Source organism: Durio zibethinus, chromosome 7 (assembly GCF_047325235.1).
Source record: "Durio zibethinus cultivar Kanyao isolate XHJ-2024 chromosome 7, ASM4732523v1, whole genome shotgun sequence".
Lineage (NCBI taxonomy): Eukaryota > Viridiplantae > Streptophyta > Magnoliopsida > Malvales > Malvaceae > Durio > Durio zibethinus.
Window position 1 is genome coordinate 17,555,990 of NC_143168.1, and position 14,940 is coordinate 17,570,929.

At 32.0% G+C, this 14,940-nt stretch overlaps 2 protein-coding genes across 2 annotated transcripts; both read right to left on the reverse strand.

Annotated features, from left to right (window-relative positions):
- Positions 1-49: 49 nt before the first annotated feature.
- Positions 50-4,196, reverse strand: LOC149518061 (F-box/kelch-repeat protein At1g57790-like). Its single transcript, XM_089763404.1, has 2 exons — positions 3,218-4,196; positions 50-144 (listed from the first exon to the last, which is right to left on the reverse strand). Exons 1-2 carry the CDS (start codon positions 4,194-4,196, stop codon positions 50-52), a joined length of 1,074 nt encoding a protein of 357 aa, XP_089619530.1.
- Positions 4,197-10,841: 6,645 nt separating this feature from the next.
- Positions 10,842-11,795, reverse strand: LOC149518062 (uncharacterized). Its single transcript, XM_089763405.1, has one exon. The coding sequence runs from the start codon at positions 11,793-11,795 to the stop codon at positions 10,842-10,844; it is 954 nt and encodes a 317-aa protein (XP_089619531.1).
- Positions 11,796-14,940: the final 3,145 nt, after the last annotated feature.

Sequence of the window (14,940 nt, forward strand, 5' to 3'; positions counted from 1 at the left end):
TATCGCGGCTAAGTTGTCTTCCAAGTCTAGCAAGCTTTTGCTTAGGGGATCACATCTTTGACTTCCCAGCCTTGAGAAAGGTAATTGTGAGAAAGTGCTCAAAAATGAAAATTTTCTTTGAAGCAGTTTTTAAGCACACCAAAGCTGCAACAAGTGCAATTGACAGAAGATGAAAATGAAGTAAGAGTGCGGTGGTAAGGCGATCTTAAAACTACTGTGAAAGAGCTGTTCGGGGAAATGGTATGTGTCAATTTAAAGAATTTTCCTATGTTTTTCTAGTTTTTATTTCTTTAATTTTTCAGCCACGTTTGCTTTTTCCCATCCTGCCAAAAGTACTCGTGCAGTGATCTATAAACATAACACTATAAACATAAACGAGCATAATCTAAAGCTATAAACATAAAGCTTTTAGTGTCTTCTTTTTAATAATTTAAATGATTGTAAAATGTTATTTGGTGCCTTTCCAGACATAACTAATTGATCAATTCTTGGTTTTACCTTTCCATGTTGTTGTTTCTTACAATCACAGAATGTCCGAAATTCTGAAGTGACTGAGGTGACCCTTCAGTTGGACAAGTTGGAATAAGGCAATATGTTTTGGTGCTTGTGAGACAATCTCATTTTCCTTTCAATTCAAATCCGATAGAAAGTAAGTACCTGTTCTATTCTCATAATTCTTCATTTGTCCACTTTATTTCCCTTCATCAAGGCGCAATTTCTTTAAAGAGTGACGTGGGAGATGCCTGCTGATCGTTGAATGTTGAATTGTTCTACTGAAGTTCGAGACTGCCACTTTCCTTTGAACCTAAAAGCTTATTCCACTTTCTACGAATGTGCTGTTTGAACTATTGCATTTTATATTGTAACTTCAATTCTCAGCTTGAATTTCAGGAGCATCATGCATGGCACTGCAAATTATAACATGTATTCTTTTACTTGCAAAGTCAATCAGCTTAAGACTGCCGTGTTTCAATATTACCAAAATTTGTTCTTCAAGGTTGATGGATTTTCCAATATGTTATGGATATCACCAAGTCTCTCATCCTTCGTCCATTTCAACAACATTATGCGACAGAATAGTATATTCTTTTGCTGGTATTTTCTCTTTTCAATTCTTGACTTTGAACAATTCTGAGTTATTGGTTTCTTATGGTCGATCTGATAATTTATTATAGTTTATAGCTTTCTTATCATTGGAAATTTGACTTGGTTGGATTTGATGTTCTTAATTCCTTATCAAGTGGGATTTAGTTTCCTTATTTGACATCATAGAGAGCCAGAGTAGCTAGAGTATTATTTTAATTTCACTCCACACTCTTAATCTTTGAAATAAGTGAATCAATTTATTCTTCAGCATGATTTTTACTTATTATTATTATTATTATTACATAATCCGTGTCAAGAGAGGATGCCAAACATAAAGCAGGAGATTTTGCGTTTATGTGGTATGGTTATTCCCACCAATTAAAAATTGAAATTTGAAAGTGAATATTGCAAGCTCATATTCTTATAAAAGCAATGAAAACAGGTTTCATTAAAAAAAATGCCCTCCATTTCAACAATGACTTTTTTTAAAAATTTTTATAGAGAATTTTTTTTTTACAAAACAAAGAAAAAGATGGATCATTAAAATTCCTTATGCTTGGTGCTTTTTTTTTTTTTTTTTCATTTTGCTATTTGTCTCTTATTTTTAACATAACAATTTACATTCCCTAATCCTTGTTTCCATATCTGATGAAAATATTTGATTTATGACAAATCCAGAAGCAGAAATATGTGAATTTCTGTTCTTAGTTTTGGAATCTTTTCAGTATTTAATTATAAAACTGCTCATAACAAAATTATCAGATTGTGGTTTTTGAATAAGAAAAAGCTGTTGCAACTATTTACTGGAATGGTTTATTTAAGGATTAATGCTAAAATTAATACTAGATTTTGGATGGGCGTCTTTGTACAGATATGAAGCAAAAATGAGATCAAACTTGGCTCTTTGCCTGCGAGGCTCAGTGATAAAGATTGTTCTCCTCTGGTTGAGAAAATCACTAAGAGAATCAACAATTGGACGTCCAAGCACCTATCTTATGATGGGAGGCTTTAACTTGTCTAATCACTTCTCTTTGGTATGCAAAACCTCTAGTGTAGTCAATTCATTGTTCCCCAAAAAGTGATAAAATAAAGTGACTCAATTCTGTTTTGCTTTCTTTTGGAAGGGGATGGAAAATTCTACGATTATTAGTTGGGATTTCATTTGTCAAGGGGACATGATTTGAAAACTCTCAAGGAGTGGAATCAAGCATGTATCCTGAAGAACATCTGGATTCTCCTTACAAAATATGTTTCCTTATGGGCTGCATGGGTTTCTACTTTGGTGCTTGGGGGGGGGGGGGGGGGGGGAGTTTCTTTATAAATCTAGTCTTCCAAGAAATAAAGAGATATTTTGTTAATTCTCTTTATTTGTATTGTTTCTCTCAGTAATGCTGTTTAGTAGAATTTTTCATCTGATAGCACTGCTTTATATAAAAGGAAATTTTTTATTTTTATCCTCAAAATTATATAATAAATAGATTTACTTTGTTTTTTATTAATATTTTACCTTAATTTGGATTTGGGGTCAAAATTATATAATAAATCGAATTGAGTTGTATCGAGAAAAAATTGAAAATTTCAAGTTTAGATCTCTTTTTAATGACTCTAATTGAGAATGATGCAAGGTTGGGTTTAGCTAATCTAAATTTCATTATGCATCTATTTTCAGGCCATATTGATATCAAATCTTATTCATCATCTTCATGTCATGGTTACTGTTTAGCACTCGATATATGAACAAGCATTATATCATAGCCTAGCTGTTAGTTAGCCATGTACATAACAATAATTAATCAACATGTAGTACTACATCCTATCACCTATATTTTTTTTTTATTCTTTAAGTTACTGGCTATGGCCTCTCATGTATAAAAAAAAATCAAAACATAATTAAATTATGTTTGATAATATATTTATTATAAAGATTAATATAAGCATAATGTACAAGATAATTTATTTAAACCTTTGAAAGATTGGAAACAACCATTAGATATGGAGGTGAAATGATTTTACATAGATATAAACCAAGAGCTATGTTGAAGGAATTTAATATTATAGGAATCTTTACTTAAAAGATTATCAAAGAAAGAACGATACTTTCCGGTTGTAAGTGAATAGAAGCAAAACAAACCATTTTTGTCCCAAAAGTTTGGACCATAAATTTTGTTACTGGTTCCTCTCACGATAGCCATTTGGGGGAAGGATGCACCTTTACTTACGAACAACATATTCTTTCCCAAACTTCTTACTGGTTCCCATATCTTACTTGTCAGATTCAACTTTAAAACATGAATCTTTTGATCATCCTTTGTAATGAGAACAGCTAACAATTCTTCTTCATTTTCCACTCGAGATGCTTGAGCAATTGAATTGATACGGCCCGATGAAAAAGTCATTTTGTAGGTATCCCAACTATTTTCTATGTCTTTGAGATCAAATACTCCCAAGTTTCCCTTAGCATCCAAACAATAGTATAATCCTTTGTGTAAAACTGGATTGCAAATAGATAACCAAACTTTTTCGTTACATGGAAAATTATACATTTCCCAAGAACCTTCTCCTAGTTTATGGACAAAAATGGAGACTGAATAAAATCGCCCTTCGATTCCGAGAACCAAACAATTTGGGGAAGGTGGAGAAGTAAAGAACATCGAATGCACCCATTCGAGGGGAGGCAGCTCAGGAAGTTTAATAATCTCTTTTGTCAAAGGATTGAAGAGAAATGGATGTGCCTCATCTCGAGTCATTAGTAGCCAGCCATACTTTGAAAAGTGGATTTCAGCACCTAATACTTCTATTGGAAGGTCCAACTCGCAAGTGTAATTATATATGGGGTGAAAAAATTGGCCTCCGTCAGTGTTGCCTTTTAGGATTCGGAACAACCATGGAAATGGAGAATCCGCATCATGATCGAATGGAAAAGGAAGTGGATGTGGTGGAGCAATGGGGATTGATCGCCATGTTTTGCAAATTGCATGGAAAATCGCTTTGTCCCCTGCAAAGAGATTTGATGATACCAAACTTAAAAGCTCTGGTGGAAGGCTGCTCCACACATCTTGATCTTTGTTCACTTGGTGCTCTTCGGATGGTATCAAATCTTTGTTTTCCATAGTTACTGTGGTATTTACAAAGAAGTTAACAAAAAATTTGGTTACAATATAAAAATATAAATAAAGCCTATATTAAATATGGTGTTTAAGAGAACCACTAAATCCTAAATCCTTAGCCCATAATATATATATATATATATATATATATTTAGCACATAACCAAATATATATATACATACATATATACTAACAAAGAAAAAACTTGACTTCTTGGCCCAAAAAAACCTGCCTTGAGTTTAAGATTTCAAAAGCAATCAAAACTTGATTTTTTTTTTCTTCCGAACAATATTAAAGCAACAGTGAGTAGTCAAATTTCAATAGGTAGCTTAAAACTTAAATATTTAGGTTTAGTAGAGTACTTCGCTAGATTTTTAGAAGTTTAGTTTTCTGATTCTTTGTTTGTTAGTTGCTATATTAGAAGAGGAAATAAATTAATTAAAGAGGTTTATGCTAAGTAATTTACATGTTGTCTCAAAAGTTGGATATACAGAAATTAATTGTCACAAAACCAGCTATGATCAGAAAGAGTTTGAAAACAAAGTCCTAATAGTGCCGACAACCCTTTGATCTGTTAATATAATGTTGAACTCTTAATTTTATTAATTATGATTCAATCTCAATTTGAAATATGAAAACAAAACCAAATAGTCGCAATAATGAAGAAAGCAAATTTTCATGAAACAGGTAGAGGTAATTAGTTAAGAATCAAAACTAAAGACTAAGAGGCATTTATAATAAGTTAGATTAATAATAAACAACAGCTTATCGGGATTTTAATGGAAGTTTTGCTTCTTGTTTAAATCAAGAAAGCTAGAAACAAACAAAGAGATTATAGTAAATAATTACATTGAACTAACCAAAGCACCAAAGCTGCAAATCAAGCTGTAGCATACGAAAAGAAAATTAGGGTTGATAGTAATACCTTGACAAGTCAGAAGATCGCTTGTTAGAAACAAAATTCCTCAATCTCTCCTTTGTTTCTTTCGAGAGAAATATGTTATTAACCCATCCATATATAGGAAAAATAGAATATAAGGCCTTTTTATTATTATTGTTTTTCCAAGGGAATATATACAAGGTTATTGGTATTTTTGCAGCCAAGAATTCTTTCCTAATTGGGAATGGAATTTAAATTTTTAATTACACTTGAGATTCTCCTTTTCATATTAGGATTATGACTATAATTTTTTTTAAATTTATGATTATAATTAATGCAATTATATTAGCCTGTGAAATTATTATATAGATTGATTTATTTGGGTGCTCTTTGAAAAGGGTTTTCATGCGTGTTTGATTTGGTGCTGCAATTGTGTAATGGGTGTGGTGTTGAGTTTTGGACTAAGAAATTTAATCACATAAATCTATGGTAAATCCAACGGTTAAGAATTGTTTAATTAATGTGTCTTAAGAAAACCCAATCCGAGAAAGGCTTGACTTTGATCAGAGTCCGTTCTTGTGTGGACTAAATCCAACTTGGAATACGAAGCTTAGAGAGTCCAAGTAACTAGGAAGTTATGACCCGAAAGATAATTGCTAGAGAAATTCCAGCACTATGGGCAGCTACGTGACTGAGCCAGAAGATATATATACATTACGAAGTTGTGACCCTTCAGTTAGATAGTCTCATTTTTCCTTCAATTCAAATTAGATGGTGATTGATAAGTACTTGTAATTCTACTTTCATGATTCTTCATTTGTCTACTTCATTCCAATTCATCAAGGCGCAATTTCTTTATAAAAGTGATAGTGAAGATGCCTTTTGATCATCGCATATTGAATTGTTCTACTGAAGTATGAGACCGCATCATTCATGGCACTGTAAACTACAAACATGTAGTCTTTTACTTGTGATAAGGTCAATCGGCTTAAGACTCCTCTGTTTCAATATTAACAAAATTTCTTCTTTAAGTTGAACGGATTTGCCTATATGCTATGTATATCATCAAATCTTTCATCCTTCTTATATTTCAACGACATTATACGTCAGATTGGCATATTCTTTTGCTGGTATTTTCACATTTCAATTCTAGATTTGACCAAGTTTGAGTTATTGTTTCCTCATGGTCTGATAATTTATTGTAGTTTATTGCTTTCTTAACATTGGGAATTTGACTTGTTGGATTTGATGTTCTTAATTCCTTATCAAAATGGGAACTAGTTTCGTCAACAACCATGTTGTTTGTGGATAGAGCGTTGAACTTTAAGTTCCTGTGATCAGGGTTTAAATCTTGATAATCTTAAATAAAAAAAATGGGAGTTAACTTCTTTATTTGACATTATGGAGCACCAGAGTGGCTAGAGTATTATTTTAGTTTCACTCCACACTCTTAATCTTTGAACTTAGTGAATCAATTTATTCTTCAGCATGATTTTTACTTTCAATTATTATTTCTACGTAATTCATCTCAATATGTTAGAGGATGCCAAACATAAAGCCAAACACTTTGAATTTTTGTGGTATGGTTATTTCCAGTGGTTGAAAATTGAAACTGAATATTGCAAGCTAAAATTTTTTTGCTTATGAAATCAATTAAAAGTTAAAACTGGTTACATAAAAAACTCCCTCCATTTCAACTTGACTTTCTTTAATCTCTATAGACAGAATGTTTATTACAAAATGAAGAAGAAAAAGATGGATTATTAATATTCCATAGTGCTTTTACTTTTTGCTATTTGTCTCTTATTTTTAGCATAACAATTTGCATTCCTTAATTCTTGTTTCCCTCTCTGATGCCAATTGATTTATGACTGAATCCAGAGGCAGAAATATATGTGAATATCTCTGTTCATAGTTTTTGAATCTTGCTTTTACTAATACTAAACTTTTTTGTCAGCATTTAATTGTAAAACTGCTCATAACAAAATTACCAGATTGTGGTTTTTGATTAAGAAAAAGCTGTTACAAGTTACAACTATATATTGGAATTTTTTTTTAGTTATGGACTAATACTAGATTTTGAATAGGTGTCTATGTACAAATATGAAGAACAACTGGGATCAAACCTGGCACCTTGGCTTGTAAGGAGTCCCCCTCCTCACAGAGGGACTTAGTGACAAAGATTGTTCTCCTCTGGTTGAGAAATCAATAAGAGAATTAACAATCGAACCTCCAAGCGCCTATCTTATGTTGGCAAGCTTCAAATCATCCAATCACTTCTCTTTGGTATGCAAAAACTCTAGTGTAGTTAATTCCTTCTTCCCCAAAAATTGATAAAAAAAAAGTGTCTTGACTCTGTCCTGCTTTCTTTTGGAAGGGGAAGGAAAATTTTGCTCTAGGGGCTTGCATTATTAGTTGGGATTTCATTTGTCACAGAAAGTATGGGGGGGTCTTGGCTTGAAAAATCTTAAGGAGTAGAATCAAGCATGTAGCCTGAAGAATTTCTGGATTCTCCTTACAAAATCTGGTTCCTTAATGGGTTGCATGGGTTTCTATTATTTGCTTAGGGGGAGTTGGAGAAAGCTTTCATAGCTCAAAAGTTATGGCAAGAACTGTCTTAGGCCTCAGGTTCACTAAATTTCTGACTGGATCAGCATGGCTAAACTTTAGGAATAAACAAGCCAAAGTCAACTGGCAGAGGCTTGTTTGGCTTCCTACTCATGATCCTAGGCACTCCCTCATGGCTTGGATGGCTATTGTAAATAGATTTCCAATCACTTTCGGACTACAAAACTAGGGGATCTCTAAAACTAATAGGACCTGTTTCTTGTGCAATGCAGATATGGAGGGAAGGAATCATCTCTTTTTCTCTTGTGCCTTGTCCAAAGGATTTACGGCAGATGATTCTTTATAAATCTGTTCTTCCATGAAATGAAGATATATTTCGTTAATTCTCTTTGCTTGTTGTAGTTTTTTCCTTAGTACTGTTGTCTAAAAGAATTTATAATTTGATAGCACTGCTTCATACGAGTGGAAAATGTTGATTTCTTATAATCAAAATTAAATAATAAATAGATGTGTTGTAGATTTTTTTGTTAAATAATTTATCTTAATATAAATTTAGGTAATTTTCAAATTTAAACAATTTCGAATTTAGTTTGGATTGTTGATTTTATTTAAATTAAATTGAGTCAAATTTGAATGGATTGAGTGAGTTATATAAGTTCGTATTAGTTTTGATAACTTTACTTAGAGTGATGCAAGATTGAATTAGTTCATCTAAATTTCATTATCCATTCGTCTTCAGGCAATATTGATATTAAATCTCATTCATCAACTTCATGTCATGGTTACTATTTAGCACTCAATATTTGAATAAGCATATTAATTACATAGCAATAATTAATCAACACGTGGTACTGAATAACTAAAAAATAATTGAATTAAGTTTGATGATATATTATAAAGATTAAGATTACTATATATATAATCACTCCAAGAAAATGATGTTTTAACATAAAGACAGATGATTTGATGGAATTTAAATCAAGATGGAGATTGTTGAGAATAGTGACAGATTTCATAAGAGATTTGTTTGGGATTGACCAGATATTACTTGATGGACAAGAAAATTTGAGAATTTTAAGAGGAAGGAGATTCTTAATAGGCAAGTTTATATGCTTATAAATAGGTGAAGTCTCTGTAGGGTTAGGTATGAGAAAAATATGTAGAACAGTTGTAGGGTTTTGTGGGATAAGAGTACTGGGGATTTATATCTTATGACTGTGTATGTTTGAATGTTTGGGAGTACATTAGAGGAGATTGAGAAGGTCCACATGAGTATGATGAATAGGTATATATGGATATGTGTTTGTTTGTGTTAAAAGGGTACACATAGGATGTATTTGTTTGGGTTGAAAATACTCTATAGGACTAGAGGAGATTGAGAGGATCTATGGGAATTAGTGATGAGTGTTTGATTTGATTTGATATTTGTTTGTAATTCTCTATAACTAATGGATCTTGTTTCTTATCCGTGGACGTAAGTTGGTTGGATTAAACCATGTTAAATTGGTATCTCTTGCATGTTTGATTCGTTGTTTGATTATACTTCGGCTGACATGAATTGGATTGGGGCTTTTGGCCTAACAAATATAACTATAATTAATATTACAATTATGCAAGGAAGATGAAAAACTTGTGGTTTTCCCAATCACGATTTGAGCTAAAATAGATTGCTTTGTTTCGCAAAAGATGGAAGCAGTTGTCACAGGTGTCACAGAGCTGTGACCGAGAGTGCCTGGTGAATGGTTGTTTGCCTAAGTGAATTTCCCTATCGCATGAAAAACAGAGCTTGGTAGAGTCAGCTCTGCAATATAAAAGATCTTTAGATTGGCTACAATAATCAAAGAATCTCCTCTGTTTTTCGTTATTTTTCTAATCAGTCTTATGGTTGATGGGTTGGTTTATTTATTTATTTTTGGGGTTTAGTTTTTGTTTTTCTTGGGTATGGGAAGAATTTGTTAAGAAGTATAGAGAATAACATGGCAATGAAATAGAGCTTAGTTATATTTTGCTTATGTTGTTTATCCTATGGTTTCATATATTAAGGAACAGATTCTTCCAATTCCTGCTTCTGTAAACCCTATTATCGCTGCATATATTAGGTCGAAGGGTATGACCATCTAGTATCTGGTAGGTTGTTGCTCCAAGCTAGGTTTCATAGATACAAGTTGTTCTAATTATAATGTTTGGAGCCTTGGTCGTTTCACTTTATCTTGACATTGATCCTCATTCCTTGATCTTATTTTAGTTTAAAACCAGAGTTTTAATTATATTAACAAAAGTTGTAATACAGTATCATGCAATACAGGTTGAAACTGGAGATGCAGTTGTTGTTCGTGCTGCAGCTGGTGGGATTGGATCTTTAATATGGCAGTGGGAAAATGCCTTTGATGCCACTGCCATCGAACTTTCTCACCCAAAGAGAAGGCAGGTTTAGCAAAGGAAAATGGATGTCACCATGTCATAATTTGTACGGAGAGGATTTTGTTGCCTGTCTAAATGAGATAACATCAGGCCAAGGGTTTATAATCATTATTTTTATAAACCAACGAATCAATTTTATTTTTTTAAACCATGTCGTCGTTAAAAGCTGAAGCTCAATTTGTGAGTAATGACTCGTGCAAAAAATTTGATTCCAGTAGTAGTGTTCAATTAAATTTTTATTTTGATTTGGTTGTATTTGATGTGAATGGTAAAATAGTTATTCAATTCGACTTTTATTTATAAAATAAAACTAAAAATTATCCGAGAATTGTATTTTTATTATATTTTTATTATTTTTTTAAAAGTTTTAATAAAATAAAAAAGATTTTATTTATAAAATAATGTCAATACCTTTAAAGTAATTTAGAAAATAAAATATTTAAAATTTAAACAATGGAGAACTGAATTAATTTGAATCATTAATCTTCGGTTTGTATCAATTTGATAATTTTTTTTTTAAAAAAAAGTTTTTTTACATTTTATTAACAAATTAATAAATTAAAAGTGCCAACAATGATATGATTTGTTGATAAAATATTAAAATTTTAATTTTAATGATCATGGTTCAATCATTGATAATTTCAAGTCTAAAAAATAATAGATTTAAAGTTAATTATTAAAAATCAACAAACTATAATTTTATTAAACTAAATAACAAATTAAAGACCAAAAAGAAAAAAAAAAGACTACATAATTTTTTTCTAAAAAGAAATTAAATCTTAAGAGTTATCTGCCATTGGCAACATACACCAATAATGAGATGATTTTCGACGACTGACAATGGGACAAGGCAAATATGTTGTAACACTTTGATCTTCCAAGTCATAGACATAAATATTTCTATCTTCACACTGAGTATAGTAAATGGAGTTTCCCTTTATATCAAATTCTTCAGCTACTGAATAACATGAGCCGTAACATTGATCTGCGAGGAAAATTGCATTATTTCCAATGCTTTTCACCTCAACCCATTCCCTTTCGCAGAAATCAAACCTAAAAACTTCAAAATATGAAGCCCATTCATACAATCTTAGAGAGTAAATCTTACAAACAAGTAGCAACTCTCCAGAAAATTCAACCAAATATTTTTTGCGTTGAATGGTAAAGTTAAACAGCTTTGATTCTGTTTTGACACTTAATTTTGTAAATCGAAGACTTGATCCTTCAAACTCAAGTGTAAGCAAACAATATTCTGAAGAAATGCAATAAGTCTTTCCTCCAAATGTTGTCACACTGATCACAACATTATCTTCCAACTTTTGTTTTGAAAATTCACAAGCACCAGGAAAACAAAATATAAACTCATCCTCTATGTAATTAAAGAAAAGGATGTGGCAATTTGGATCGCTTGGAGGTGCTGTGAGAATGCACGTATCAAATTTCATATTGAAGGGAGGAAGTTGAATTGTCTCCATCGAAATGAGATTTAAAAGAGAACAATCAGATGAGACAAGATCTAGTAACACTAACCATCCAAAGGAAGAGCAACATATTTGTTTATTACACATCTCAGGAATGATTTTAGTGTAATACCGATGTTGTGATATGTTGAAGAAGGTTTGCCTTTGAACAAACTCTCCATGAGATATAACAAGCCAAGGGTAAGGTTGAGATATGCGAGGAAGAAGAGAATATGACGGTCGTTCATCCTCGACCTTAACTGTTGCTTCCATATTCACAAAACCCAAACTATTTTCCTGCATGAAAATATAATGTACTTGAGCCCAAAAATTTTAAAGTCCTAAAAAAAAATTAAAGTGTCCAAATATAAGAGAACCGCTAAATCCTAAATCCTTAGCACAATATATATATATATATATATAAATCCTTAGCACATAACCGAAAATATTACACATATACATGTATATTAACAAAGAAATAACCTGATTTCTTGGCCCAAAAAAAACCTGCCTTGAGTTTAAGTGTTCGAAAGCAATCAAAACTTGATTTTTTTTTTCCTTCTGAACAAAATTAAAAGCAAAAGTGCATGGTCAAATTTCAATAGCTAGCTTAAAACTTAAATAGTTAGGTTCAGTAGAGTACTTCGCTAGATTTTTAGAAGTTTAGTTTTCTGATTCTTTATTTATTAGTTGCTATATTAGAAGAGGAAATAAATTAATTAGAGAGGTTTATGCCAAGTAATTTACATGTTGTCCCAAAAGTTGGATATACAGAAATTAATTGTCACAAAACCAGCTATGATCAGAAAGAGTTTGAAAACAAAGTCCTAATAGTGCCAACAACCCTTTGTTATGTTAATATAATGTTGAACTCTTAATTTTATTAATTAGGATTCAATCTCAATTTCAAATATCAAAACAAAACCAAATAGTCGCAATAATGAAGAAAGCAAATTTTCATGAAACAGGTAGAGGTAATTAGTTAAGAATCAAAACTAAAGACTAAGAGGCATATATACTAAATTAGATTAATAATTAACAACAGCTTGTCAGGATTTTAATGGAAGTTTTACTTCATGTTTAATTAAAGGAAGCTGGAAACAAACAAAGAGATTGTAGTAAATAATTACATTGAACTTACCAAAGCTGCAAATCAAGCTTTAGCATGCGAAAAGAAAATTAGGATTGATAGTAATACCTTTACAAGTCAGATGATCGCTTGTTAGAAACAAAATTCCTCAATCTCTCCTTCGTTTCATTCGAGAGAAATATGTTATTAACCTATCCATATATAGGAAAGACAGAATATAAGGCCTTTTTATTATTATTGTTTTTCCAAGGGAATATATACAAGGTTATTGGTGTTTTTGCTGCCAAGAATTCTTTCCTAATTGGGAATGGCATTTAAAATTTTAATTACACTTGGAATATGTATTATTATAGTTGTAAGCCAAGATTCTCCTTTTCATATTAGGATTATGACTATAATTTTTTTAAAATTTATGATTATAATTAATGCAATTATATTAGCTTGTGAAATTATTATATAGATTGATTTATTTGGTTGCTCTTCAAAAACGGTTTTCGTGCGTGTTTGATTTGGTGGTGCAATTATGTGAACAGGTGTGGTGTCGAGTTTTGGACTAAGAAATTTAATCACATAAATTTATGGTAAATCCAACGGTTAAGAATTGTTTAATTAATGTGTCTTAAGAAAACCCAATCCGAGAAAGGCTCGACTTTGATCAGAATCCATTCTTGTGTGGACTAAATCCAACTTGGAATACGAAGCTTAGAGAGTCCAAGTAACTAGGAAGTTATGAGTCAAAAGATTATTGCTAGAGAAATTCCAGCACTATGGGCAGTTACGTGATTGAGCCAGAAGATAATATATATATATATATATATATATATATATATACATTACCAAGTTGTTACCCTTCAATTAGACAGTCTTATTTTCCCTTCAATTCAAATTAGATGGTGATTAACGAGTACCTGTAATTCTACTTTCATGATTCTTCATTTGTCCACTTATTTCCCTTCATCAAGGTGCAATTTCTTTATAAAGTGATAGTGAAGATGCCTTCTGATCATTGCATATTGAATTGTTCTACTGAAGTATGAGACCGCATCATGCATGGCACTGTAAACTACAAACATGTAGTCTTTTACGTGTAAGGTCAATCGGCTTAAGACTCCCCTGTTTCAATATTACCAAAATTTCTTCTTCAAGTTGAACGGATGTTATGTATATTATTAAATCTTTCATCCTTCTTATATTTCAACCACATTATACGTCAGATTGGCGTATTCTTTTGCTGGTATTTTCACAGTTCAATTCTAGATTTGACCAAGTTTGAGTTACTGTTTCCTCATTGATCGGTAATTTATTGTCAGCATTTATTTGTAAAACGGCTCATAACAAAATTACCAGATTGTGGTCTTTGAATAAGAAAAAACTGTTACAAGTTACAACTATATATTGGATTTTGTTTTTAGTCATGGGTTAATACTAGATTTTGTGTAGGTGCCTATGTACAAATATGAAGCACAACTGGGATCAAACTTGGCACCTTGCCTGTAAGGAGTCCCCCTCCTCACAAAGGGACTTAGTGACAAAGATTGTTCTCCTTTGGTTGAGAAAATAAATAAGAGAATTAAAAATTGGACCTCCAAGCACCTAACTTATGCTGGCAAGCTTCAAATTATCCAATCACTTCTCTTTGGTATGCAAAACCTCTACTGTAGTTAATTCATTCTTCCCAAAAATTGATAAAAAAAAAAAGGTGTCTCAACTCTGTCCTCATTTCTTTTGAAAGGGGAAGGAAAATTTTGCTCTAGGGGCTTGCATTATTAGTTGGGATTTCATTTGTCACAGAAAGTATGACGGGGTCTTGGCTTGAAAAATCTTAAGGAGTGGAATCAAGCATGTAGCCTGAAGAATTTCTGTTAAAAATCTGGTTCCTTATGGGTTGCATGGGTTTCTACTTATGTGCTTAGGGTGAGTTGGAGAAAGCTTTTACAGCTCAGAAGTTATGGCAAGGACCGTCTTAGACCTCAGCTTCACTAAATTTCAGACTGGATCAGCATGGCTAAACTTTAGGAATAAACAAGCCAAAGTCAACGGGCAGAGGCTTGTTTGGCTTCCTACTCATGATCCTAGGCACTTCCTCATGGCTTGGATGGCTATTGTCAATAGGTTCTCAATCACTTTCGGACTACCAAACTAGGGGATCTCTAAAACTAATCGGACCCGTTTCTTGTGCAATGCAGATATGGAGGGAAGGAATCATCTCTTTTTCTCTTGTGCCTTGTCCAAAGGATTTATGGCAGATGATTCTTTATAAATCTGTTCTTCCATGAAATGAGGATATATTTTGTTAATTCTCTTTACTTCTTGTAGTGTTTTCCTTAG

Coding starts and splice junctions, on each gene's coding strand:
- LOC149518061 (XM_089763404.1), bottom strand. CDS start 4,196: ATGGAAAACAAAGATTTGATACCATCCGAAGAGCACCAAGTGAACAAA. Junction 145..3,217: donor AAACTTTTGGGACAAAAATG/GTTTGTTTTGCT, acceptor CACTTGTTGCAG/CTTTGGTGTGCTTAAAAACT.
- LOC149518062 (XM_089763405.1), bottom strand. CDS start 11,795: ATGGAAGCAACAGTTAAGGTCGAGGATGAACGACCGTCATATTCTCTT.